At 43.2% G+C, this 27843-nt stretch overlaps 1 protein-coding gene across 1 annotated transcript; it reads left to right on the top strand.

Moving 5' to 3' along the window:
• The first annotated feature begins 4003 nt into the window (after positions 1-4003).
• On the top strand, positions 4004-24441 carry LOC122544226 (phospholipase A2 inhibitor and Ly6/PLAUR domain-containing protein-like). The gene is made up of 6 exons (XM_087980986.1): positions 4004-4192; positions 8229-8345; positions 10806-10943; positions 17690-17812; positions 21235-21375; positions 24109-24441. The coding sequence occupies exons 1-6, from the start codon at positions 4144-4146 to the stop codon at positions 24162-24164; spliced, it is 624 nt and encodes a 207-aa protein (XP_087837112.1). The 5' UTR covers positions 4004-4143; the 3' UTR covers positions 24165-24441.
• Positions 24442-27843: the final 3402 nt, after the last annotated feature.

Here is a 27843-nt window from a genome sequence, read left to right as displayed (position 1 = left end):
GGCGGCTGACTGTGTGGAGTTTGCACATTCTCCCAGTGTCTGCATGGGTTTCCTCCGGGTCCTCCGGTTTCCTCCCACAGTCCAAAAATGTGCAGGTTAGGTGAATTGGCCATTCTAAATTGCCCATATTGTTAGGTGAAGGGGTAAATGTAGGGGTATGGGTCTGGGCGGGTTGCTCTTCGGCGGGTCGGTGTGGACTTGTTGGGCCAAAAGGCCTGTTTCCACACTAAGTAATCAAATCAAAATCAACTGAACTCTGTCCAAGTTGTTCTTTAATCTTGTAATTAGATCTTTGCTGCTCTACTGAAACCCCAAGCTGACTTACCAGCAGACGAAGTGAATATAGAGTTACAGAAAACTACACCAAGGAAGAAGGCCCGTCAGCCCATCCAGTCTGTGCCAGTCAAAAGCAATCACCAAACTATTCTAATCCCATTTTCCAGCACTTGGGCCACAGTGTTGTCTGCCTAAGCATCATATGTGCATATCTAAATACTTCTTCACTGTGACGAGAATTTCTGCCTCAAACACCTGCATCAGTGAGGTACAGGCTCCCACCACACTCTAGGCGAAAAGGCTCCTCACATCTTCCCTCAAAATCTCTGCCCTGTACCTTAACTTCATGCACCCTGATCATTGATCTGTCCAAAGGAAAAGCTTCTTCCTCGCTACCCTATCTATGCTCCTCCTGATGTTATACATCTCAATCATATCCCCCACCTCATTCTCCTCTGCTCTGCTCTAAAGATAACAACCCCAGTCTGTCCAATCTCTCATGACTGAAACTCTCCAGCCCAGGCAACATCCTGGTCAATCTCTCTCTGCACTGTCAACAATGTGGATTCCCAAACTTCACACAATACCCTCACTGTGCCTAACCAACATTTTATACAGTTCCAGCATAACCACTCAGCTCCTAAACTCTGCCTTGACTGATAAAGGCAAATATCCCAAAAGCCTGCTTGACTACATTATCTATCTGTGGTTTTGGAGAGGATTTGTGGTTCATGTTGCGGATCAGGGTAAATTTACCAAGCCCTACAGGCACAATACATTCATACTAGCCTGAAGGTGGAAGACCAATGCCATCCAACCGAGCACTACCCACCAAAAACTGTACCTCCTACAAGAATTTCTCAGGAAACAGACATTACTACAATGTGTCAAATAGAAACCATCACTCAACACCCACAAGCCAGGAGAACAGCAGAACAGAACGGCTTCAGAATGCTACGAGAAAATGATAAACGATGCCCACAAGAAACTCCACAAATACGAACGGAAAATTTTGTGCCCGAATACACTATACACTAACACAACTGACCATGAATGGATAAGTACGCTAGAATGAGCCACCTACAATAAACATCAGACCAAGACAAAGAAAAGACCAGCTCTATCAAGAAAAATGGACCGAGCTCTCACACAACAATAATACAATAATAAGGCTTCCTGAAGAAGGGCTCATGTCTGAAACATCGATTCTCCTGCTCCTTGGATGCTGCCTGACCTGCTGCGCTTTTCCTGCAACACATTTTCAGCTCTCATCTCCAGCATCTGCAGTCCTCACTTTCTCCTAGAAGATTTTTACCCCAGGTACAATGGCAGGATGAGATTATCCGTTGAGATATTGTAAATGGTAATGCCCTAATCCTGGGGAATCATTCTGCAGACAATTTCCTGACTCAGTGATTTCCCAAGACAATGTAGGTGCGACATTTCTCTGGCCATAAAGCATTTCTGAATGGAAGACATTGAATGACAGTTTAACTTGACAATAGCAAGGGGGAGTAGCAGCAAATGACTGTCTCATTGGAGTGGGGGGTCATTCACATTCCTTCACGGCTGTCGCCCCCACACAAAGACAGTGCAGTTTAACCCTTTCATATTGCATTAACCTTCAGAGAGATAGTACAATTTAATACTTTAACATTACAACAGTATCAACTCCATCAACAAAGACAGCATCCACAAACTAGTAGACTTGTGCCTCACAACCCTCTTCACCTTCAATGACAAGATCTACAAACAAACCAGTGGGAGGCCTAAGGGATCACCAAAAATCAGGATTTTTAGCAGAAGCAGTTATGCAGAGGTTAGAATAAACAGCCCTTCCCACGATCCACACAGTAAACCCAAACCTTGGGCTGGATAAGACCTTTGTAATCATGAAACACAACAAATGAGAAGAAACCTACCGAAAATAAAATCCTTAAACAGGATAAAGTTCACCAAAGAGGAAGAGAACAATAACAGACTCCCCTTCCAGGCTGTCACAGTAGAACAAAAAGCCATTCGAGAACTGCAGATCAGCATCTACAGGAAAGCCATACACACAGATCAGATACTTGATTACAGGAGCAACCATCCCAACATCCATAAACAGAGCTGCATCTGGTCATTATTTAAAACGAGCCACGACACATTGCGACATAACACACCCAGAGACTCTAGCCACCCTACCATACAAAGGCAGAGATATTAGATTACTCTGGCCCCTAGGCTTTATGACAGCCACAAACCTACCACCCCACCAAAACAGCTCCTGATGAATTAAAAAAGGACCCTGTACCATCAACCAGCAGAATGAATGACATATACAAAATACCCTGCAAGGACTGCAACAAACATTACATTGGACAAAGGGGCAGGAAGCTAGCCACCAGGATACATGAGCACCAATTAGCCACCAAAAGACATGACCAACAATCACTGGTATCTGCACACAAATGAAGAGGGACACCAGTTCGACTGAGACAATACATCCATCCTGGAACAGGCTAAACATAGAAACACATGGGAATTCCTGGAGGCCTGGCCTTCAAACCTGAACTCCATTAATAAACATATAGATTTGGACCCCATTTACCAACCTCTAAGAAACAGCACCAGAAATGATATCACCTACCACAACAAACCAAGACAGATAAGTAGCAAGCAGGGCAGAACACGCTTCACTGGGGACTCACTGATGATGTTACCTAGTATTTGAGAACAAATCTCCCAGCTCAGCGAGCAAATGTACAACCCAACTTTGTCTACTTGTCCTGATACATCAAGGGACCAGTGGACACACACAACAAAAAGTTCCTCTGATCATCAGTACTTCCCAGGGTGCGCCTTTTCATATATTCCCTTCTCTTTCTTGTCCTGCACAAGTGCATCACCTCATATTTATATGGATTGAATTCCTCTAGCCATTGATCAGCCCACCTATACCCTCTTGTCGACTAAGGCTCGCCTCCTCACTATTTACCATGCCACTAATTTTGTATCATAAAGGAGGACTTGAGATTAGGCCTGTACTCATTGATGTTTAGAGGATTGCGGGGAGACCGTATTGACACATACGATTCTTAGGTGACTTAGTAAAGTCTCCCTTGTTAGACAATCTCGGGCCATAGGCATAATGTCAGAGCAAGGGGTCACCCATTTAAGGCAGAGACAAGGAGGAACTTCTCCACTCGGGGGGGGTGGGGGGGCGGGGAGTGAATCTCGGCAATTCTTTACTGCAGAAGGCTGATGAGGTTCAGCCATTCAGTATATTCAAGATGGATTTTTAATCAGGGAATCAAGGGTTATGGGGAAAATGGCAGGAAAATAGAGTTGAGGACGATCAGATTAACCATAACCTTATTGAAGAGCAGAGCAGACTTGATGGGCTGAATGGCCTACCCTTGTTCATACTTCTTAGGGTAGTATGCTGTGATTTTTGTCCCTTTATTTCACATACACCAAAATTTGTTTTTCTCACTGCATTCTCAGGGCATCTATTCATTATCATAAATATCGGACCTCTTCCAGTTTTCACACACTCCTGACTGTCCTCCTAATGCAGGCAGCACCAACTATTCACTTGTACAATATCTCATGAGCTCCACCCTTCCACAATTCCTGTGTGCAAACCAAACTTTTGTTCTCTTCTCTGATTCAACCAATATAAAGCATTTGCTAACAGCAAAAAATAAATACCTCCCTCTTTCACATAAAGTTCTCACTCTGCTGACGTTGGCATTCCAAGCAGACTTGTAATAAATTGCTGTGACCACAGGAAGAAAGTTCATTGAGAAGATTAAAAACAGCAGCTTCTGATCTTCAACTACCAAGACAGCTTTTGGTCGATGATAAAATCAAAAGTTCAAAATGCAGCTGCTTCCAAGCGTTCTTATCATTTGCGCTTTTGTTTCTGAAGGTGAGAGTTTATCAATTAAATTAGTGATTGCAATTTGTGTGGTACTATTGGAGCTGAATAAATGTAATTATCTCAGTTGTTTAATTGGAGGTGTGTCCTAAATGTTTAAACTTTAGACAATACTCAAACTGAATGATAAGCAATCCCTTGAAGTGATGGCATCGCTTACCGATTAGTGCTGCAAGCACTTGGGCAAGAAATGGGTAGGCTGTCTTAGGAAAGGAGAGACAGGCCAAGCCTGTATCCTCAAGACTTTCAAAGAGTAAGAAGCAACTTGACTGGAACACTGTTGTTAAATTCTCTTAGGGGAAGAGGGTGTTACTGACAGGGTCTAATCTTGCTCCTACATTTGACTTAATTTATTATTTTGTTTCGGTACATGTGAGCGTGAAAAGTATTGCTTTGCATGCTATCCAAACAAATCATACTTTACCTCAGTAAATCAGGGCAATGGATCAAAATGCAGAATATTGTGTTACAGCTGCAGAGAAGGTACAGAGAAAGACCAAGTTTAATATGACAAGCCAGTACATAAGTGTGATAACAGTGGGGAAGAAACTATTCTTGAATCTGCTGGTATGTGTTTTCAAACATTTGTATTTTCTGCCTGATGGAAGAAAGTACTGTACGTGCAGGATGGGGGTGGGGGTGGGGTCTTTGATTATATTGGCGGCTTTCCCAAGTCAGCAGCAAGTGTAAATGGAGTCAATAGAAGGAAGGCCGGTTTGTATTATGGACTAGGCTACATTCACATTGCTGTAATTTCCCCCTTGAACAACAATATTTGTATAATTGAACCATGAAGGGTACGCTCACTCCACCCTCTGAGTGGAACAATTTTCCTTCAACTTCTCTGCAAAACTTCTACAAATTGCTTTGACTGCCCTGCTAACAGAAATAGGTATTTATATCCACTTCACATGTTCCTCATAATTTTACATGTTACAATCAAATTTCTCTTCTGCCTGTCTACTCCTAAAGTCTATAGCTCGCTCCTCATCGTTAACCATGTAAAGAATTCCAAGACGGTCAGAAAATGGTTCTTCATCACACACCCAGCTTTAGGGCTGAATCATTGCTATGTACCCTTCCACAAACAGAAGCAGCAAGTCCTCAAAACTCTGGTGAAAATCCCAACCTGCCGTTACAGAAAACAATTGTCAATTGTACCTTTTTACTTCCTGATACAGAAACATCTGCAGTTTCAGTTCTTTCCACATGAGGGACACGGGTGGATAAACTGACTACCTTCCTCTGCCAAAGCTTTGCTAAATTCCCAGGTCAAATGCCTGACCTCCACCAACTCTTGTTGAGCTTACCTGAAAAATGCAACCCAACTCCTGAGATTTGATTTTCACTTGACTAATCCCTGTCAAATGTTAATTCTTTCAAAGTGATGATTTGTGCAGAAATGTGCCCAGCATTGAGGTGAGGACAGGGTGCCTTGGGGTTATTCAAAATGTCCAGTGCTCTCTTTTTGAAAAAGCAGCACAGCATTAATTCACCAATGTTCTTGAATGATGTCTGTAGTCCACAAACACTGGGAACTGCTCAGTAGAGACATGGCAAATTGTGTTTTGTTTTATTCAGTTGATGCAAGTAGCTGGGCGAGCATTTCAAACAGAAACTCAGCAACTTTTTTCATTTGTAGGAATTGGCATTTATTGCCCGTTCCTATTTGCCTCCTTGAGAAAGTGGTGCTGAGCTGCCTTCTTGACCCTCTGATGTGCACATGTTGTGGGTTGATCCACAATGTCCTTAGGGAAAACAAAATTGAGGGAACAGCACTATATTTTTAAGTGAGGATGGGGAGTGGCTTGGAGGGGAACTTGCAGAATGTGATTTCCCATATAGCTACTGCACTTCTAGATGGTTATAGATTATTTTAAAATTCAGGAGGGGGCCCTTCAGCCCATTATGGCTATGCTGGTCATCAGTTATCTATCTATTTTAAGCATATTTTCCAGCACTTGGCCCATAACCTTGTATGCTATGATGGTTCCAAGTGTACATGGAAATACCTCTTCAATATTATGAGGGTTTCTGCCACCACCACCCTTTGAAGCAGTGCATTCCAGATTCCCATCACCCTCTCGGAAAAAATAAATTCCTCAAACTCTCTTGCTTCCTGCCTTAAAACTGTGCCCACTGGTTATTGAACGCACTACTAAATGGGAAAGAAAGGTTTCTCCCTCAGTTTTGACACTTAGAACTTGGTACACCTCAATCAGATCTCCCACCCTGCCACCCCCAACTTTCTCTGCTCAAACAGAAATACCTCTAACCTACCCAGTTTCTCTTTGAAGCTGAATTGCTCAATCCCAGTCAAATCCTGGTGAATCTCCTCTGCGCCCTCACTTATGAATCACATCCTTCTAGCATGGTGACCAGAACTGCATACAGTATTCCAGTTGTAGCTCAACTAACATTATATACAACTCCATCATAAGCTGCCTACTCTTCCATTTAATGCTTCAACTAATGAAGCCAAAGATCCCACCTCAACCAATCTATTCTATTTGTCCTGTTGCTTTTAAGGATCTTTTAGGGAAAGCCATGGGTTTGGAAGGTACAAGTTGGCCCAACATCTGGAAATTGCAGAAGCTGATAACAATGGACATAGCCACACTACAGCCTTAGGGAATGTCATCTCTGCTTTTGTCAGCACTGCACCTGAACAAGAACAAGACTAAAGTTCAATTCAAGAATAAGGCATTCGACCCCTGCACCACTATTCAATATGATCATGGCTGACCATGCAATTTCAGTATCCTATTACTCTTTCTCTCCATATTCCTTAATTCCTCAACTGAAAGGGCCACACCCAGCTCTGTCTTGAATAATGGCCCCACAGCTGTGGGAGAGATATCGACATGCTCACAACTCTCAGTGAAGAAACGCTTCCTCATCTGAGTCTTGAATGACTTACCCTTTATTTTTAAAACTCTGACCCTTAGTGTTGGACTCAACATTGAGAACATACTTCCATATCCATCCTGTCCAGTCCCATCAGGATTTTAGTTGTTTCTGAGATCAACCATTCCCTATTCCCCAGCCATTCTAAATTCCAGTGAGTACAAGCCCAGTCAATCCAGTCTTTCTTGAAATGTCAGTTCTCTCACCCAGAGAAGCAGTCTAGTGAACATTTGATAGACTCTGTTGCACAAGTTCTTAGTCTAAATCCATATCTGCTAGCTAGCACAGGACAGCCATTCCTCTAAACTTCAGTGAGTAGAGTCTGAACCTGTTGAGCCTTGGTTCACAAGATAATCCCTCCACAGTGTATACCATACCAGTGAACCCTCGTTGAACTGCCTGCAGTGAAGAAATATTGTTCCTTAAAGAAAAGGACCAAAACTGCTCAAAGTACTCCAAATAAAACAAAGAACTACAGATGCTGAAAATCGGAATCAAAAACCAAAATTGTTGGAGGAGCTCAACACATGCCAGTATCTGCAGGGAGAAAGGAGTTAAGATTTTGAGTCCTGTGATCCGTCTCTTAACATTTCTCTGTAAATTATTTGTATCCTTCTCACAAACTGCTTTCTGCTTATTTTTGCAATTTCTTTTCTCCAAGTCATCAACTAACTCATGTCTGCCTTTGAATTGGCTGCACCACATTTTGTTGTATGAAGCAGTGACTCTCTGTGTCCTTCTAGATGGTAGGAGCTGTGGGTTTGCAAGGTGCATTGCCTAATTTCTAAGGAGCATTATTTAATTCCTGCAGTGCATGTTGTCAATGGTACACACTGGTGTTTCTGACCTTCAGTGTTGGGGGGGAAATAGATGATTGCAGATGTGGTGCCAATCAAGTGGGATACTTTATTCTGGATGGTTGAGCCTTAAGTGTTTTTGGAACTGCACCCATCCAGGCAAATGGAGAGTATTCCATCACACTCCTGACCGGTGCCTTGTCGATTGTGATTAGGCTTTGGGGCATCAGGTGGTGAGTTATCTAGAGCAGCATTCCAAGTTTCTGACCTGCTCTTATAGTCACAGTATTTAATTGGCTCAATTTGTCTCACTCTCTTTCCAGTGCAACCTCTTACCTGTCACTCTTGCACTGCACAAGGCAAGACATGTGAGACCACACAAACTTCTTGCCCCCCTGGGATCAACAGCTGCATCACAATGTCAGTCTCAACGAATGCAGGTAATTTTCTGGAATTTCTAACTTTCGTTTGTCTTGACAGATTTTACTTGAGAGAAGCAGTGTACGTTTAAGACAATTACATTACGCCACAACGTGTGACACTGCTCTATAAAAGGCATTTGTTTCAGTCACTACCAGACTACAATGGGGTCAGTGGAGTGTGCTCAGTCAGTAATGAGCATGTAATGTACAGTGATATCAGTAAGAACAGAACCCATGCTTCATACAAGTCTGTAGCATTATAGCAACGTAAATATGTTATGATTAAACTTCAAGGTATCTGTCATAACGGAGTCATCAAGCTGTCCAACATGGAAACAGCCCCTTTGGTCCAACTCACCCATGCTGACCAGATATTCTCCATTGATCTAATCTCATTTGGCAGCATTGCCCCATTGCCCTCACAATCCTTCCTATTCAGAGACCCATCCAGATACCTTTTAAATGCTGCAATTGTACCAACCTCCACCACCTACTCTGACAGCTCATTCAATATATGCACCACCTTCTGTGTGAGATTGTTGCCCCTTTAGGTCTTTTTAAATCTTTCCCTTCTTACCTTCAACCTATGGCCTCTAGTTTTGGACTCCCCAACCCCAGGAAAAAGATCTCGGCTGTTCACCTTATCCACATCCCTCACGATTTTATAGTCGTCAGTAAGGCCACCCCTCTGCCTCTGATACTCCAAGGAATATAGCTCCAGCCTATTCAGTTGTCCCTATGACTCTAATGCTCCAATAACAGCAACATCCTTGTACATCTTTTCTGAACCCTTTCAAGTTTCTTTACATCCTTCCTAAAACAGAGAGACCAGAACTGAATGCAATATTCCAAAAGCAGCCGAACAAATGTCCTGTACAGCTGCAACATGTCCCAACCTGTACACTCAATGCATTAGCCAATAAAGGCAATATGAACCTAACCAATGCATTATACGTTACACGTGCTAGCACATGAAGCTGACGTGAGCAAATGTGAAGTTATCCATTTTAGACTGAAAAGGATAGATTAAGACACTGTTAAATACAGTGAATGTCCAAAGAGACTTGGAGGTTAAAATGCCACGAAAAGATACAGAAAATGTTCAAGATTGCTAATGAAATGATGAACTTTATACCTATAGGACTGGAGGATAAGGCTGTAGAAGTTATGCTGCAATTATACAAAATCCTGGTTAGACCTCACTTAGTGTGCTGAGCGCAGATCTGGGCACTACATCTCAGGAAGGAGAAAGGCGAGGGCTGCAGACGCTGGAGATCAGAGTCGTGAGTGCAATGCTGGAAAAGCACAGCAGGTCAGGCTGATGAAGGGCTGATGCCTGAAACATCAATTCTCTTGTTTCTCAGATTCTGCTTTTCCAGCACCACACTCGACCTCATCTCAGGAAGGATAGATTCACCTTGGAGGGAGTATAATGTGGGTTTACAAGATGATATCCGAACTTCAGCGGTTACAATTGAGCAACAAAATAATTAGGCCTGTTTTCTCTATGATTTAGAAGGTTAAAGGGCAATCTTTAAAGTTAAGATATTAAGAGGAAAAGGCAGGGTAAAATGAACTATTCCCACCAATTGGGAATTCTAGATCGAGGAGGCATAGTCTGAGAATTAGGGCCAGACCATTCAGAAGAGATGTTAGAAACATTGCTACTCACAAAGGGAGTTGGATGGTTAGGACTCTCTTCCAGTAACAGCACTGGATGCTAGAACAGTTGCTAACTTTAAAGCTGAGAGAGATTTTCTTTTTTTAAGCAAAGATATTAAGGCAATGGGACAAAGGCAAATCTATGAAGTTAGGCCGCAGATCAGCCATGATATCATTCAATGGCAGAACAGGCTGAAGGGCCTAAAGGATAGGACTAAGGCCATTTCATACTGGCACTTCAGAGGGCTGGTGTGGACTCATTAGGTCAAATACCCTGCCTCCACAGTGTAGGGATTCTGTAACACAGACGCATTATCTGTCGTGCGTACTAACACTGTCCACAGAAAACAGAATCATTGATCATGGGCTCCTTGCTAATATATTGAAAAGTGAAAGCAGACACTCTGACTCTCTGTCCTACACCAAAGCTGAATGCCTCCAGCAGATGCACTTGCTTGGTGCATTTGGTCTGCACTTGCTGTTTCTGAATGAGAAATGTCATTCCCCCAAGCCCACTCAGGGTTTTTCCTCAGCTCTGTATGGGCTACCAAGTCAAATACCTTTTAAATTATTGAGCATATGCTAGGACAATGGCAACTTTACCTCTACAAATAAAGGAATGTTTTGGAAGCATATTTATCAATTCGCAAATGGTTGGTGAAATACTTTGGTGAGTTATTAACTAAATAAGTGAAGACAGACATTAAATAAACAGGATAGACGGATGGGAAATAGGTGGAGTAAACACATTGTTGACAAGTGATGAAGGATGTCCATCGAATATTGGAAGGTGAACCATGTTCTCTATGTTTGCAGGTGGAATTAAGCAAATCATGATTTTTAAAAACTGTGGAGTGTGTGAACGAAACATCTCATTGCAATTTGGTCTCATCAATGTCGCGCAGATATGCAAAAGCTGCAGTTCCAATCTGTGTAACGATCATCCTTTTGAAGGTAAGCGAGACATGCAGACTTGCAAGCCAAGCTCTTCAGTAACATGAAACCAAACCCTTTGCACATCCCTCAAGTTTAAACACTCCTCGCATTCTGGCTTGCAATTTCTCTCAAAATTCAAAACATAGAAAATAGGAGCAGAGGTGTGCCATTCAGCCCATCAAGCCCAGCCCACAATTAAGGATAGAAGGTTCATGATGGCTAAGTGGTATTGCGCACCAACCCAAAGACTGAAGTAATAGGTTTCTCCAACACTACCTGCTTTTATTTCAGGAATCCAGTATCTGCTGGATTTTATTTTGTTTGCAAATGAAAAACTAGCTGATTGCAAAGAAAAATTACTCAAGAGAAAGGTGTAAAGATTATATGTCCTTGGTTCATCTAGCAGCAAGGCCAGGGTTTCCTTGGCTACGGTGACGTTTATTCATGTGAATAGGACAGTCACGTCAAAGGAAACCATGGCCTTGTCGTCCTCTACCTTGGTGTCTTTCATAAGGAATTCCTGGGTGGAGTCAATGAAATGGGTGGAGTTTTCTCCTACACATTCCTGTTTGCGTTGCAGTTTCTTTGCTAGTCTGTATGTCAGTGTACCCTCGCTAAAAAAACACTGACCTCACTGCTTGACAAACCAGTCACAAATGCACCAACTCCATCAGCAAGGACAGCAGCCTCAAACTAGGAGACCTGTGCCTCACAACCCACTTCACCTTCAAAGGTGAGATCTACAAACAAAATCAATGGGATGCCTAAGGGATCACCAATATCAGGACTTTTAGCAGAAGCAATTATGCAGAGGTTAGAATGAACAGCCCTTCCCACGATCCAGTCCAAGCTTTGAATCTGCTGTGTGGATGAGACCCTTGCTATTACAAAGCACAACAAATCAGAAGAAACCCACAAACATCATCCTTACCAGTATGAAGTTCAAAGAAGAGAATAACAGACTCCCCTTCCTGTACATCACAGTAGAATATGTTGGCACGGCGGCTCAGTGGTTAGCAATGTTGCCACACAGCATGAGGGACCCAGGTTTATTTCCATCCTCGAGCAACTGTGTGAAGTTTGCATATTCTCCCAGTGTCTGTATAGGTTTCCTCCTGGTGCTCTGGTTTCCTCCCACAATCCAAAGATATGCAGGTTGGGTGAACTGGCCATGCTAAACTGCCCATAGTGTTCAGGGATGTGTGGGTCAGGTGCTTAGTTAGGAATAAATGTAGAGTAATAAGGTAGGGGAATGGTTCTGAGTGGGTTACTCGGAGGGGGGTCGGTGTGGACTTGTTGGGCCAAAGGGCCTGTTTCTACACTATAGGGATGCTATGAACAAAAAGTTAATGGAGAGCTGCAGACTAGTACCCACAGGAATGCCACATACACCGACCAGATACTCAACTACAGCAGCAACCATCCCAACACTCACGAATGGAGCTGCATCAGAATATTATTTAAGTGAGCCACAACACACAGGAACGACGAGAAACCAAGGAAAAACACCTATGCAACATATTCAGGAACAGTGGGTACCCAATAAGCACAGTTCTCCAGCCCCTAGGCATCATGATACCCACAAACTTACCACCACATTGAAACAGATCCGTACCAACAACCAGCAGAACGAATGACATATGCAAAATACCCTGCAAGGACTGCAACAAGCATTACATTGGACAAACGGGCAAGGTACAGGAGCACCAATTAGCCACCAAAAGACATGACCAGCTATCACTGATATCCATACATGCAGACGAAGAGGGACACCAATTCGAATAGGATTATATATCCATCCCGGGACAGGCTAAACAAAGGCACGCACGGGAATTCCTAGAGGCCTGGCATTCAAACCTGAACTCCATTAACAAACATATAGATTTGGACCCCATTTACCAACCTCTCACAAACAGCACCAGAAATGATATCACCTACCACAACAAACCAAGACAGATAAATAGTAAGCAGGGCAGAAGACCAATGCTTCACTGGAGGCTCACTGATGATGTTACTTAGTGTCTGAGAACAAATCTCCCAGATCAGTGAGCAAATTTACAATCGGTTCCATAACCTGAGCTACAATATTCCCCAAAATCTCAAGATGTAAAAATAACCTAAAGGATAACCTCCAAGAAAATGCAACAACACTTTGAAAACTGACACACATTGCTATACAAAGTCACACTGACAGACATGTACACACAATCACCAGGTCTAGAGAAAACATAACAACAATGTACAATATAATATTGAAAGCAGTGACTGCCAAGCGCCAGATAAGGTCAGAAAGAAAAAATAAATTGTCACCACAAATACTCATCTGCACGCAAGTGATAAGCATTGGAATAACATCCAGGGTCAGTTGTGACTGGCTGAGCATGCTTTCTCTGGAGATACTGGCAGTATATTCCAAATTCCCCTTCAGCACCATCCACTTGTGAGTGCCTGCAGATGAACTATCAACTCAAAGATTAATAGCAGTTTTAAAGAAAAAAAAGAAACTTGCAAGAGACTGTGCTCAAATCCAAAAATACAAACCCACACGACCACAGGTCTTTTTTTTTAAGATTAGATTACTTACAGTGTGGAAACAGGCCCTTCGGCCCAACAAGTCCACACCGACCCGCCGAAGCGCAACCCACCTCGACCCATTCCCCTACATTTACCCCTTCACCTAACACTACAGGCAATTTAGCATGGCCAACTCACATAACCTGCACATTTTTGGACTGTGGGAGGAAACCGGAGGACCCGGAGGAAACCCAAGCAGACACGGGGAGAATGTGCAAACTCCACACAGTCAGTCGCCTGAGGCGGGAAATGAACCCGGGTCTCTGCGCTGTGAGGCAGTAGTGCTAATCACTGTGCCACCGTGTATTGAACACTCAATTTCCTAGTGAAGGGCTTATGCCCAAAACGTCGACTCTCCTGCTCCTCAGATGCTCCCTGACCAGCTGTCACACTTTTTGACTCGATCTCCGCATCTGTAGTGCTCACTTTCTCCTAATCAGTGACTCCAGTCTAGCGGCTTTACAAGTTGTGATACCACAGTAGTCTGCTTCTTCTTGCAGACCTTTAAATTTCAGCAATCTACGTAGACAATTTGGAGTTGAAGACCACATGTAGTGTGTCAAAGTTTGCAGATGACACCAAGATGAGTGGTACAGCAAAGTGTGCAGAGGAGTCTGAATCTTTGCAGGGGCACATACAGTTTGAGCGGATGGACAAAGGTCTGGCAGATGGAGTACAGCGTTAATAAATGTGAAGTCTTCCACTTTGGTCGGATTAACAGTAAAAGAAACTATTATTTGAATGGCAAAACATTGCAGCGTGCTACTGTGCAGAGGGACCTGGGTGACCGACAGAAGGTGGTTGGCAGATGCTGTTAAAGTACAGATTTCAGACAGCTCAGGGAGTCCCTTGTGGACTCAGACCTGTAAGCCTCTCTTGGTTTGTCCCGGAGATCTTACTCTTTGGTTGTCTGGAAATAAACCTCTTACAGGTTAATTTTAGTCTTCCCCTTCATTTACCGTTGGTATCACTATTACAACATAACACTGACACCTTTAAGCCAGGCTAGCTAAGCTTCTAAAACCTTGGAGAGTAGGGTACCAGCTCTTCCTTTCAGAGCCCTCGCAGGCTACTCCACTCTTCTGTCATAAACAGGCTTCCTTAGGAGGGCAAACTTTGACCAGAAAATGGCTTCTTGACAGATTGTGTCAGAATCTCTTCAATGTTAGGTTTAGAATATTTTTTTTAAGCTATTAGCAGACTCCTGCTTTTTATCTTAAGAACAGAATCATTCTGTGCCTGAGGCTGAAATGTTACCGTAAGGTTGAATTTTAAAATGATTCAAAAATTCATTAGTCTTGAAAACATGCTTTCTTTTTGGGATTGAGATTCAAATTCAAATAAGACATAAGACTGGCTAGTTAAAATTGACAGTGGGGCAGTCATGGTCTGCAAGTTAAAGCTTCATCAATATTAGCCTTTGCAGAGTTTGCATTTCATAACCAGTGATGACTACTCAACATCATCATAACGTCCCAAAATGCAACTAAATTTAAAAACATTCAATCCATTGCAAGTAAGCACAATGAGTTAATTTTCTACTGGCTTCAGCAGTGCTAAAATGGTCTCTCTCTCTCTTGCCCTTTTGAACACTCAGGTCAGAGACTGTAACAGAAAAATGTTTTTCCTTCTGTCTGCTTAGCTTTCAAGGATAATAAGAATCCATTATAATTGATAGGACCTAACCATTAATTACAAGGCTTTTGACATGCTTACAAGATGAAGAAACACTCATTAATTTCACAAGGGAACAGCCATGAATGTTATCACTGTGTCCTGTTTAAATGGATTCATGTTCTTAATTGCCTTAGAGCATCCTGTTATTACTTAATGAGAACAGATGTTTTTATCTTCTGCACATCCTGGGTCCTCTCTTTTGTGGCCTGACACCTCCCTGCCTGAACTGTTTATTTTCTGAATTATGTGTTTTATAATTCAGAGGCTAAATGTTTAAGGACAAGTTTTAAGGTTATAAACTTTCTCAGTGCAATGGATAATTAAGACAACAAATGGAATTTTGTGCTTCATTGCCATGAGAAGGAGTTTAAAAGTAGGGAGGATATGTCGCAGTTGTATAAAGTGCTGGTGAGGCCACACCTGGAGTGTTGCTGTTGTTTTGATCTCCTTAATTGAGAAAGAATGTACTGGCACTACAGTGGGTACAAAGGAGGTTCACTAGCTTGATTCTAGATTGGTGGGGATTGGCTTATGAGGAGAGACCGTGTAGACTGGGAGTATATTCATTGGAATTCAGAAGAATGAGGGGATCTTATAACTTAAGCTTATGAAGGGAATAGATAAGATAGAAGTAGGATGTTTCCACTGCCAGGTGAAACTAGGACATGAGAGCATAGCCTCAAAATTAGGAACAGCAGATTTAGGACTAAAATGAGAAGGAATGTCTTCACCCAGAGGGTTGAGAATCTGTGGAATTCCATGCCCAGTGAACTAGTTGAGGCATTCTCATTGAGTGTTCTTAAAGTGAAAATAGATAATTTTTTGAACAGTAAAGGAATTAAGGGTTATGGTGAGAGGGTGGATAAATAGAGCTAATGCCATGAAAAGATCAGCCATGATCTCATTGAACGACTTGTTTCCATGCTGTACATCTCTATGATTCTATGACTGGGCTTGAAGGGCCAGATGGGAGACAGTAAGGTCTGCAGATGCTGAAGATCAGAGTTGAGAGCGTATTGCTGGAAAATCACAGCAGGTCAGGCAGCATCTGAGGAGCAGGGAAAATAAAAACAAAATAAAAAATAATAAATCAATCAATCAATCAATCAACCAACCAACCTTTCGGGCCAGAGCCCTTCATTAGGAATGAGCAAGGGCCAGATGGCCTTCTCCTATTTCTTAGGTTCTTACGTGGTTTGTCAGTTAATACAAGAATGGCTAGAGTGGGTCAGATCTTAAACAATGAGACTGAGTACAGGAAAAAGGGATAGAGAGCTCAGTGGCATATGGTAAAGACATCAATCGCTCCCTCAATGTCAGTAAAGTGAGGGAGCTGGTCATTGACTTCAGCAAGTCGAGTGGAAGGCACAATTCTGTATGTGGAGAAAGTGAGGTCTGCAGATGCTGGAGATCCGAGATGGAAATGTGTTGCTGGAAAAGCGCAGCAGGTCAGGCAGCATCTAGGGAATAGGAGAATCGACGTTTCGGGCATTATTTCTGAAGAAGGGCTAATGCCCGAAACGTCGATTCTCCTGTTCCCTAGATGCTGCCTGACCTGCTGCACAATTCTGTATGTATCAATGGTGCTGAACTGTGGAGGGTGATCAAGAGCTCAAGTTCCTAAGAGTAAATATCATCAACAATCTGTCCTGGTCCATCCACATCAAAGTTACAGTCACAAGTACACCAGCTTATGAAGAAGACAAAACAAATTTTGCAGGTCCACAATGACTCTCACTAATTTCTTTGATGCACCACAGAAAACATTCTACCCAGTATGGCAACAGCTCTGCCCAACGCCACAGGAAATTTCAGGTAGATGCGAGTCCATAACACAAACCAGCCTTCTATCCATTGACTGTCTATAATTGTCGCCTCAAGGCAGCAGCCAACATAATCAAAGACTGCTTCCACCCTGGCTACACTCACTTCCATTGAGCAGAAGAAACAAAAATTTGAAAACACATATCAACAGGTTGAAGGACAGCTTCTTCCCTGTGTTATCAAACCTCTGAACACACCTGTCATCCAAGTGCTGATCTTCCTCTGTGGATGCAATACTATATTGTGCATTGTTCTATTATCCTGTTCTGCTTATGTCAGGTATGATTTGTTTGGTCAACACAAAACAATACTGTTCATTATCTCAGTACAGGTGACATTCATGAATCAAATCAAGTCGCGTGGCTTAGCCAGGATTGCTGATTTCTCTGTGGTGTTATATATTTCAGTCAGAGATTTCAAACAAACAGTCAGGGCCAAGAGAAATGGCTAAGAGCTTGGAATTTATACATAAAATCAGCCACACTTGTATCAAACGTCAGAGCAAGCTCAAAAGATCGAGTCACGTCCCAATCATAATGCCCTCAGAGAATGGGATGCGAAAAGCTTCACAAATCTGGGGGATATTGTATTTGAAAGACCGAGATGTACTATTTACTGCAAAATTTGCCAGCCCATGTGGGTGCAGCCAAAGTTTGTGCAATGTTAAATATTCCGTGTTAACTTTTCAGAGGAACCTTCCAACCTGAACGGCCTCGAGTGCTATTCCAATTCACCTGAAGGCTCCAATGCAATGAGCATTGTGAAATGTACCGGGACTCAGGATCGCTGCCTCACTGCTTCTGGCAATTTCGGTAATTACATGTATAAACTGCTACAGAGTTACAATAAGTTTGAAATGCTTCATAGGTGTTCAATTTGGTACAAGGTATATCATGGAGGGCAACAGATCTAGGATACTTTGAGATTTCCCTGTCAGTTATTTCAGACAGCTGCAAGAATGGAGAGAATGATACATTTACAAATCATTGCAGGACTGTTTAAAAAGCTCATCAAGAGAATCTGGTTCCCTTAAATTCACTCTCACTGGCTTGGTATCCTCCATTGTCCATAATCAATCCCACAGTGAAACAGTTACACTACACACAAGTTACACACTGTTGAATGAATTAGCATTCTTTCCACACTCAAAAATGATCAGGGAGACAAGACACCTTCTTGCGGATCATTTCAGAGAACACCTCTGGGACAACCGCACCCACCAACCCCACTACCCTGCGGCTGAACACTTCAAATCCCTCTCCGACTCCATCAAGGACATGCAGGTCCTGGGCCTCCTCCACTGCCAACCGTTATTACCCGAAGCCGAGAGAAGGAACGCCTCATATTCCACCTTGGGACCCTGCAACCACCTGGGATAAATGTGGATTTCAACACCGTCTTCATTTCCCCTCCCCCCGACATTATCTGAGTCCCAAGCTTCCAACTCGGCACCACCCTCCGGACCTGTCCATCACTCCCCCTCTCTCACCTATCACCTTCTGCCTAACCTTCATCCACCTATTGCTTTCCCAGCTAATTTACCCCCAACCCCCTCCCATTTATCTCTCAGCCCCGATCCACAAGACTCATTCCCGAAATGTCGATTCTCCTGCTCCTCGGATGCTGCCTGACCTGCTGTGCTATTCCAGCACTACATTCTCAGCTATGTAAATGCAAATCCTTTTATCGTTCATCCCTGCCTTACTTCTCCCCAGTCTTCCTCACACTCACTCTTTCATCCAAAGATGAATTGGCCATGCTAAATTACCTACTGTGTTCAGGGATGTATAGGTTAGGGGTATACATAGAGTAATAAAGGTCGGGGAATGGGATACTCTTTGGAGAGTCACTGTGGGTTTGTTGGACCCAATAGGCCAGTAACTCGTTTTAGCCTTGCAGGTTACAACGCATCAGATGCATGTCAAGATTTTTTTTCCCCAATGAGTTGAGTGTTTCTGCCTCCACTCCCACATGGAGTATATTTTAGACAAACTCAACGTTTTGTTAGTCACCCACTTACACTTATGTACTGATAGGTTATCTTGAAATTTTCCCTAATTTTTCAGGCCAATCTTTTCTCATCGTTTTCCTAACTTGTTTTTAAACTATATTTCTTGTGACTTTTTTTGTGGTTTATCTTCCCCTTTGTGCTTCTGAACAACGAGGTTTTGAAGCAGCACTCATTCCATTTGTGAGGATGTGTCTACACTGAGCCTCTAGAATCTCACTTTTGATGTTTCTCACTAATTCATTCTTGACTTGTCTTCAAGTAGCTACATCCATACACACCATACTAGATCAACTCTCAGCTTCACAAACTTTGTTTTTCCCCCAACAGGGAACTTTTACTCCTTTTCTATCTTATTCTTTGCCATATGATGATGTGAAAGCTATGTTAAGATCACTGTCTCCAAAACTGACACCCACTGCTATTTCATCCTTCATTTCCTGAGCTTAAATTGAGAATTGCCTCCTCTCATTGGGCTGTGTTAGGTTCAAAACAAAATCCTTTGAAGGCAGTTCAAGAACAGTGTTCTCTCCCAGGATTTCCACACTGTTTATACTTGACATGGTTTTCTATTAGTTAATGTCTTCAGCTATTCTTGTCCTTTTTAACACTCAGACATTTGCCTATACATATTTGTTCTTAGGGTCACAGTCATAGAGAAGTACAGCATGGAAACAAACCCTTCAGTCCAACTCATCAATGCCAACCAGATATTCTAACCTAATCTAGTCCCATTTGCCAGCACTTGGCCCATATCCCTCTAAACTCTTGCTATTCATACACCCATCCAGATGTCTTTTAAACAATGTCTTAGTGGTTAGCACTGCTGTCTCACAGCACGAGGGACCCAGGTTCGATTCCAGCTTCAGGCAACTGTCTGTGTGGGTTTCCTCCAGGTGCTCCGGTTTCCTACCGCAATCCAAAAAAATGTGCAAGTTTGGTGAGTTGGCCATGCTAAATTGTCCATAGTGTTCAGGGATATGTAGGTTAGATGCATTAGTCAGGAGTAAATGTAGAGTAATAGGGTAGGGGAATGGATCTGGGTGGGATACTCAGAGGGTCATTGTGGACTTGTTGGGCCAAATGGCCCTGTTTCCACACTGTAACGATTCTATGAAACATTGTCATTGTACCAGCATCCACCACTTCCTCTGGCAGCACATTCCATACACGCATGACCCTCTGCACAAAACAGTTTCCCCTTAGGTCCCTTTTCTATCTATCTTTCTCCTCTCACCCTAAACCTATGCCCGCTAGTTCTGAACTTCCCAATCCCAGGGAAAAGACTTTGTCTATTTATCCTATCCATGTCTCTTATGATTTTATCAACCTCTATAAGACCATCCTTCAGTCTCCGACGCTCCAGGGAAAACAGCCCCAGCCTATTCAGCCTCTCCCTATGTCTCAAATCCTCCAACCTGGCTACATCCTTGTAAATCTTTTCTAAACCCTTTCAAGCATCACAACATCCTTCTGATAGGAAGGAGACCAGGATCACATGCAATATTTCAAAAGTGACCTAACAGCATGATCTCCCAACTCCTATACTCAATGCTATGACCCAGTAAAGGTTCCTCTTTCTATTTGGGTTCTATGCATAGCTTCTGGTGCTGAGGCTTTTTAAATTTTTAGTAAATAATTCCTAGCTCAACCTACATGGCCTCTCATAGTGATTCATTAGGAATACGTGAATCAATCATTATGGAGCCAAAATCCCTGAAGTGTTGAAGCAGGTCTTTCAAGTCCAAAGCAACCCTCTGAAGAGTATCCCACCCGGGTCTAACCCCCTACTCTATCCCTGTAACCTTCCATTTCCCATGGTCATTGCGCCTAGCTAATCCAACAATCCTCCTCTCTAGGTCTTGCTGACTGCCTTTCTCAGCAATCTTCCTTTCTCTCCACTCCTCTAGGTGCTGCAGACTGCCTGTCTCAGGATCATGCCTCTCTCTTGTAATATCCAGTTAGAAGTTTTACAAAATGCTACCAAATTACTTGCGGTTGTAAGCGAGATCGAGCAAGCAGTGCATATTTCTAGATTTGTGTGCTGGCCTAAATGCCTGTGCCAAATGTCTGGAACTCATTTGAATGTAGTAGTACACTAGTTTCGAGCTTGCCCTACTGTACAATTTCTATTATTCAGTCATGGTGCTATAGTAACATTAAATTACCTAATAGTTCTTCTTAAAGAAGACATTTATAACACATTGATGTCTGTATGCCCAACAGGGGGAGTTAAAATGGAACTGAGAGGTTGTGCATCCAGTGAAGCTTGTCAAGCCATTGACCAATCAACGATGGGGATGCAGCTGAGTTATACCGGAAACTGCTGTGAGCCCAAGCTGTGCAATAAGGCTGTACTTTTTCCAGGTAATAATGACAAGCACATATTCTAAGTCTGTATTCACAGTAACCACTCACTCCAGGTGGCATGGTGGCTCAGTGGCTAGCACTACTGCCTCACAGCACCAGGGACCCAGGTTCAATTCCACCCTTGGGCAAGTGGCTGTGTGGTGTTTGTACATTCTCCATGTGTCTGTGTGGGGGCTCTGGTTCCCTCTTAGTCCAAAGATGTGCAGGTTAGGTGGATTGGTCATGCTAAGTTGCCCATAGTGGCTAGGAATGTGCAAGCTATATGGATTAGGCATAGGGAAACACCGGGGGATGGGGTGGAAAAGGAGAACCTGGGTAAGACACCCTTCGAAGGATCAGTATGGCCATATCCACCAAATCACCTGCTTCCACACTGTAGGGATTCTATGATTCATTGCATGGGCAATGTGACTGACGCAACAGCACTCCTGCACATGATACACAAACAGATAGATAGAAACAGACACAAGTAAAAAGGGACAAATACTTGCACACACTCATACAGACACACAAGCAAAAATGCAGACAAAGACTCAGATATTCACACATACTCTCACACAGGCACAGAGACTCAGACTGGCAATATACACAGTACAGAGCTGAAAATGTGTTGCTGGAAAAGCGCAGGTCAGGCAGCATCGAAGGAACAGAAGAATCGACGTTTCGGGCATAAGCCCTTCTTCAGGACTTCTGGCTTCGGGCTTATGCCCGAAACGTCGATTCTCCTGTTCCTTGGATGCTGCCTGACCTGCTGCGCTTTTCCAGCAACACATTTTCAGCTCTGATCTCCAGTCCTCACTTTCTCCTCGAAGAATATACACAGTACACACTAGGCTACAAATACACCAACATGCAGAAATACATTCACACAGATATAACCAGAGATGCTTACACCAAATTAAAAATCACAGACATATTCACTAGCACACTTACAGACATTCACACAAGTATATACAAGTGAACACAGATACACCCTCTCATAGGTACACTCCCACACATAGTACATTCTCAAAAATACACATAAAGAAGCAAATACAGACAGGACAAACAAAAACAGACACACAAAGAAAAACAGACATATGCACTCACATATCAGAGGCACACAGACAGGCATGCACAAAGCCATATCCACTTTTACATCTGCACAGCCACAAACTCATATAGATATATACATACACACACACACACACACACACACACTCACAAACAGAGACTCAGACACAAACATGCGAAAATATACAACACAAATACAGGCTCACACACAAGGAGGAATGCACGGGCACAGACTCAAACACATACACATGCATAATCTCTGACACAAACAGACATGCACTCACATGGATATACACACATAGGTAAACAAAGGCATACAAACACTGACATATACACATACTGAGACTCACCTACTCCATCTCTGTAACAAACTGACAGGCAGATAAACAAATACATGAACATACACACTGCCATACATAAACACTGAAACACAATCACTCAAACAGATACATACACACATTAGAAACCACAAGCATACATAAACACACTTACATATGCCAAAAAGAACACATGCACTCAGATACACTTTCTCTGTCGCAGCAGCTTCTATTTCACTCATGTCCCAGCAGTTATTCATCATTGCTACCCCAACTCAGCTCCAGTCACATCCTGGATCCACCTGTATACCACACCCACATTCCCACACCCACTGATATGCCCAACCCACATTCCCACAGTATTCCTATTCCCACCAGCCTTGTCCCTCCACATTAATGCAGTCATTGCAAGCGCTCCATCTCTAGATCTGTCTGGAAGATATGAAGCACTCTCAGGGGATGCTCCTGCCTCAGAGTACAACCAACCTAACCAGAGAACGAAACCAGAACCACCAAGGCTTTTTTACTCCAACATGAGCCCGTTCCTCTCAAACTGCAACAATAACATGAAATGCAATGATAACGTAGTTCATTGTGATTAAGATTAAGCGAGTCAGTTGCCATCTCCCACTCTGCAAACCAGGTCAAAATACCCCCCTCCCCCTCCAGCAAAACCTCTGCCCTGTCCTCCCCCTGAACTGAAACCTTCCTTCAGTCTACCCCAACAAGCCATCTCTTGATCATATACCCTTCCAATCTGCCTGTCAACCCTTCTCTCCACCCCTAGCTCCATTGATCACCATCTTATTGTTACTGGATTTTTCTCTTCAGGTACTTCTGGTTTTCATTTTAATCTGACCTTGTTGTTGCTCTTAAAAACAGCTACTGGTTTACATCTTTGTACAGCATATAGCTCTACCCACTCCACCATCCCCTCCATCACTTCTTCATCCTCTCCCTGCCCTCCACCACATCTTCAGGCCCAAACATCCCATCCCTGCCTCAAAGGCAACATATCCCTGACTCTCTCCAAACAGCAATCCCTACTCTACCCCCCAGGGTTGGAAACGTACCCCTTTGACCAAACCTTCTGGTGTCCAGGGCCCTGAGATCTTCTTCAGAGCGTGTCAGTATCCTTCAGGCGTAGAGAGAGGCGCTACCTAAATGCACATCATCCCTGTACCGCACTCTGCGCCAAACTCACTACTTACGGTCGATGTTCTCCTTTACAACTAAAACCTCCCACTGGGCCCAGTGGAGGTAGGAAGGAAGCGGGACTCAGGCCGTTCAGCCCATCGAGGCAGTGCCCGCCACCCCCCCCGATCACGTGCTGACCTGATGACCTTCCCTTTGTTCCCAGGCTCCGGGATTTCTCTCTCCATCCTGGCGGCTGTTGTCATGGTGACGTGGTTGTGAATGGGGACCAGACACTGACACATCCCTCAGGGGGCACCGAGTTGTCACGTCCCCGCTTTCTGCAAGATTCAGCCGCCGGCCCGACCAAAGTAAATAAACAACATTAAAACAAACAAAACCCGCGATTTGGTGCCGCCCCGGGCTTTTCCTCACCTCCTGTTGTGTGTTTTCATTCCACCGGGACGGCTCCTGTCACTCGGAATTGTGTCACATTCAGAATGAAAATGTATCACGGTGCTCTGTAATTAATAAATAAACCATTACAGGTTCACTTACAGTTTGGCGTTTCACTGAATAACTACGAGTCCTTCCCCGTTTGAAGCATCCCTCTGTTTCCCATCGCCCCCAGATGCTCGAAGCGCCAATGGCGGTTTGTAACGGTCACCGCACATTGAAGGTCCCGCCCGCTGCACGTACAGCTACAGACCAATGGGGAGAGGGGAACGGTGACTGAAGGCGGATCTGGCCAATAGAGAGAGAGGAAACAGCGATATATTTCCAAATCAGGGTAGCGTTCTGAAGATACCAGATTCGAAACATTAATTTTGTTTCTCTCTGTACCAGAGAGACACTGCCTGACCTGCCAAGTTTCTCCAATGGTTTGTTGGGCTGATGAAGATGTTTGGCGGAGTGTGACAGTTATCCTTGACTTCTTTCAGTCATGTCCCTGAATCAAAACCATTCTGTCCAATGTTAATTGATGAAGACACTGCATTCATTCCTGTATGTCACTGCTACAAAAGTTGTCAGCTCCATCCTTCCTGTTTGTTTGTTTGTTTGTTTGTTTCGGGTTGAATTTGGATTTGAATTTGGATTCGAATACATGAACACAGTGAAAAGTGTGCAAAGCCGGCTCCAGCTTACAACACAAGAGATAGAATGAGAAACAGAAATAAAATAAACACAAACTGGATTTTATCAAGTGACATTGTTCAAGAGATTTGGATTCTTCACAAAGCTGGCTCCTGTCAGAGTATGTGAAGGTTCCCGGACTGATTTCAGAGAATAGTGAAGGATAAATCTGTTACATTTACACAAATGGTATATCGGTCTTCAGAGTGAGAGGATTTGAGTACAGGAGCAGTGTGGGATATAGATAACACAGTCTTACTTCTGCAAACCATAATCCCTTATTAACATCAGTATATAACTGTTTCAGCCAAATTAAGAATTGCTTATTAAATAAAATAAACTAACACAGAATGAAAACTATGTGGAAGAAATACATAGTTACTTCTCATTAATAAAAATGTGCATACAGGAATGAAATGTGCCTGCAAACAATGGAAGATGTAACAGACAAACAGATAAGGTGAAAAAGAACATCAAGATATGCCAAGCTCAGTACATTTCCCTCATGTCAGCACTGAAGCGAGCCAAGTCACTTACAAATAAGGGATAGGGGTGAGGTTCGCCTGGCTTGGAGTAGGGGGAGAAGTAAACAAGGGCGGAGTCCAGCTAGGCAGGAGCATAACACAATAAGGAATATTGATAGGTTTGAAGGCCAATGAGGTAAACGGGGAAGTACCGACAATTAAACTTTATAAATTGTGGAGTAATTTCTGGATCAGGGTGCCTACTTCCTAGACACCCCTTCTTGCAGGAACGTTTCAATAAAATTCGCTGCTTCAGAATTTGACTCGGACTGAAATTTATTATATTGTGAGCTCTGTTTCTCACAAGCAGTGATGTCTTGCGGCAATTGTGCAGAGCCTTGGTGAGACCATACCTGGAATATTGTGTGCAATCTGGTCTCCCTATCCAAGAAAGAATATTCAGGCAATGGACGAAGTGCAACAAAGATTTACCAGCCTGATATCTCGAAATGGCAGAACTGATGAATGAAGTGGAATTAGACCACTTAGGTTACATACACTGGACTTTAGAAGAATCAGGGGAGATCTAATGGGAGTTATAGGGAGACGCTGAATAGGCTGGGACCTTTTTTTCCCCGGAGCATCAGAGGTGGAAGGGTGATCTTGTAGAGGTTTGATAAAAGCGTGAGGGGCATGGAGAGGGTGAATAGCCAAGGTCTTTTTCCGATGGTAGGAGAGTCCAAAAGTAGAGGGCATAGGTTTAAGGTGAGAGGGGAAAGATTTGAAAAAGATGAGGGGGAAATCTTTCAATCCAAGTGTGGTGCCTATGTGGAACAGACTATCAGAATTAGTGGTGGAGAGCGGTACAATTACAACATTTAAAAGGCATCTGGATGGGTAAATGAATTGGAAAGGTTTAGCCACAAAAAGACATGACCCTCTCTCACTAGTATCCTTATAGAGGTTTATAAAATCATGAGTGGCATGGATAGGATAAATAGACAAAGTCTTTTCCCTGGGGTGGGGGAGTCCAGAACTAGAGGGCATAGGTTTAGGATGAGAGGGGAAAGATAGAGAAGAGATCTTCGGGGCAATTTTTTCACACAGAGGGTGGTACATGTATGGAAAGAGCTGCCAGAGGAAGTAGTGGAGGCTGGTACAAATACAGCATTTAAAAGGCATCTGGATGGGAATATGAATAGAAAGGGTTTGGAAGGATATGGGCCAGGTGCTGGAAGGTGGGACTAGATTGGGTTAGAATATTTGGCTGGCATGGACAAGTTGGACTGAAGGGTCTGTTTCCGTGCTGCACATCCCCATGACTCTATGACTCTGTCTTAAATGGGCAAGCCCTTTTTCTGAGATGATGTCCTCTGGTCCGAGTCTCATCCACAAAGGCAAACAATCTCTCCACATCTACCCTGGAAAATCCTCTATGAATCTTGTATATTTCAATAATGTTTCATCTCTACCTTTATGTTTTAGCAAATCCAGGTCCAATCAACTCAACCTCTCCTCATAAGACAGCCCTTCCATAGCTGAGATCAGCTGAGTGAACCTTCTCTGGTCTGCCTCCAATGCCAATCGATCTTTCCTTCGGTAAGAGGCCCCAAATATTCCATTTGTGGTCTGATTAGTGTCTCGTATAATTTCATACTCGATTGCCTTTGAAATAAAGACCAGCAGTCCATTTACTTTCCCTATAAGTCGGTGAACTTGGATGCTGGCTTCTTTTGATACATAAACGAGAGCTCCCAAATCTCGTGGCAATCCTGAGCATTTGGGTGTCTATCCATTAAATAGTGCAGCTTTTGTGTCACTATAGCCATGCTGACTCCAGGAAATAGCTTTCCGATTTCTCTCTCCCCCAATCCCCAATCCTTTCCCAACAGCTGTGTAAATTTTTCTCCTTCAATTAATTATCCAGCTTTCTTTTGAAAGTGAAGACTGACTTTTTTTTGGTCAGTGCATTTTTGATCTCTACAATGTACCATGTAAAATATTTCTCGCTCTCCCTACTATTTCCCCTGCGCACTCCAGATATGAGTCTGGTAAACCTTCTTTGAACTGGCTCCAATGCATTTTCAGCTTTCCTTTAACTGAAGTGTCCAATCCTGTAACCAGTGCTCTAAATCCTTTATGTGAAAGGCTATCTTGCTGCTGTGGAGAAGCTTGCTTGTTCCTTAGGTATAAGGCAGTCATCCACCCGACTTTCCGATATGGTCCAAAACTTGCACTGTGTATAGACACCACTTTAAGGCCCTTGAGAAATGCCATCAATGTTGCTTGAGATGAATTCGACCATCAGCTGCAAGGATGGGTATATTAATACGAGCATCGTTGAAGCAGATAACAGCAGCAGC

Source organism: Chiloscyllium plagiosum, unplaced genomic scaffold, assembly GCF_037043375.1.
Source record: "Chiloscyllium plagiosum isolate Xiang-an unplaced genomic scaffold, Cpla_swu_hap1 HiC_scaffold_38, whole genome shotgun sequence".
In the NCBI taxonomy this organism is placed as follows: Eukaryota; Metazoa; Chordata; class Chondrichthyes; order Orectolobiformes; family Hemiscylliidae; genus Chiloscyllium; species Chiloscyllium plagiosum.
Note: the sequence above shows the minus strand (reverse complement) of the source record. Positions and strands in the feature narration are given on the sequence as shown.

Excerpts from the sequence above, each read along its gene's own strand:
- LOC122544226 (XM_087980986.1), top strand. The coding sequence starts at position 4,144 with ATGCAGCTGCTTCCAAGCGTTCTTATCATTTGCGCTTTTGTTTCTGAA. Across the intron at positions 4,193-8,228 it reads TTGCGCTTTTGTTTCTGAAG|TGCAACCTCTTACCTGTCAC; the intron begins GTGAGAGTTTAT and ends CTCTCTTTCCAG. Across the intron at positions 8,346-10,805 it reads GTCAGTCTCAACGAATGCAG|GTGGAATTAAGCAAATCATG; the intron begins GTAATTTTCTGG and ends CTATGTTTGCAG.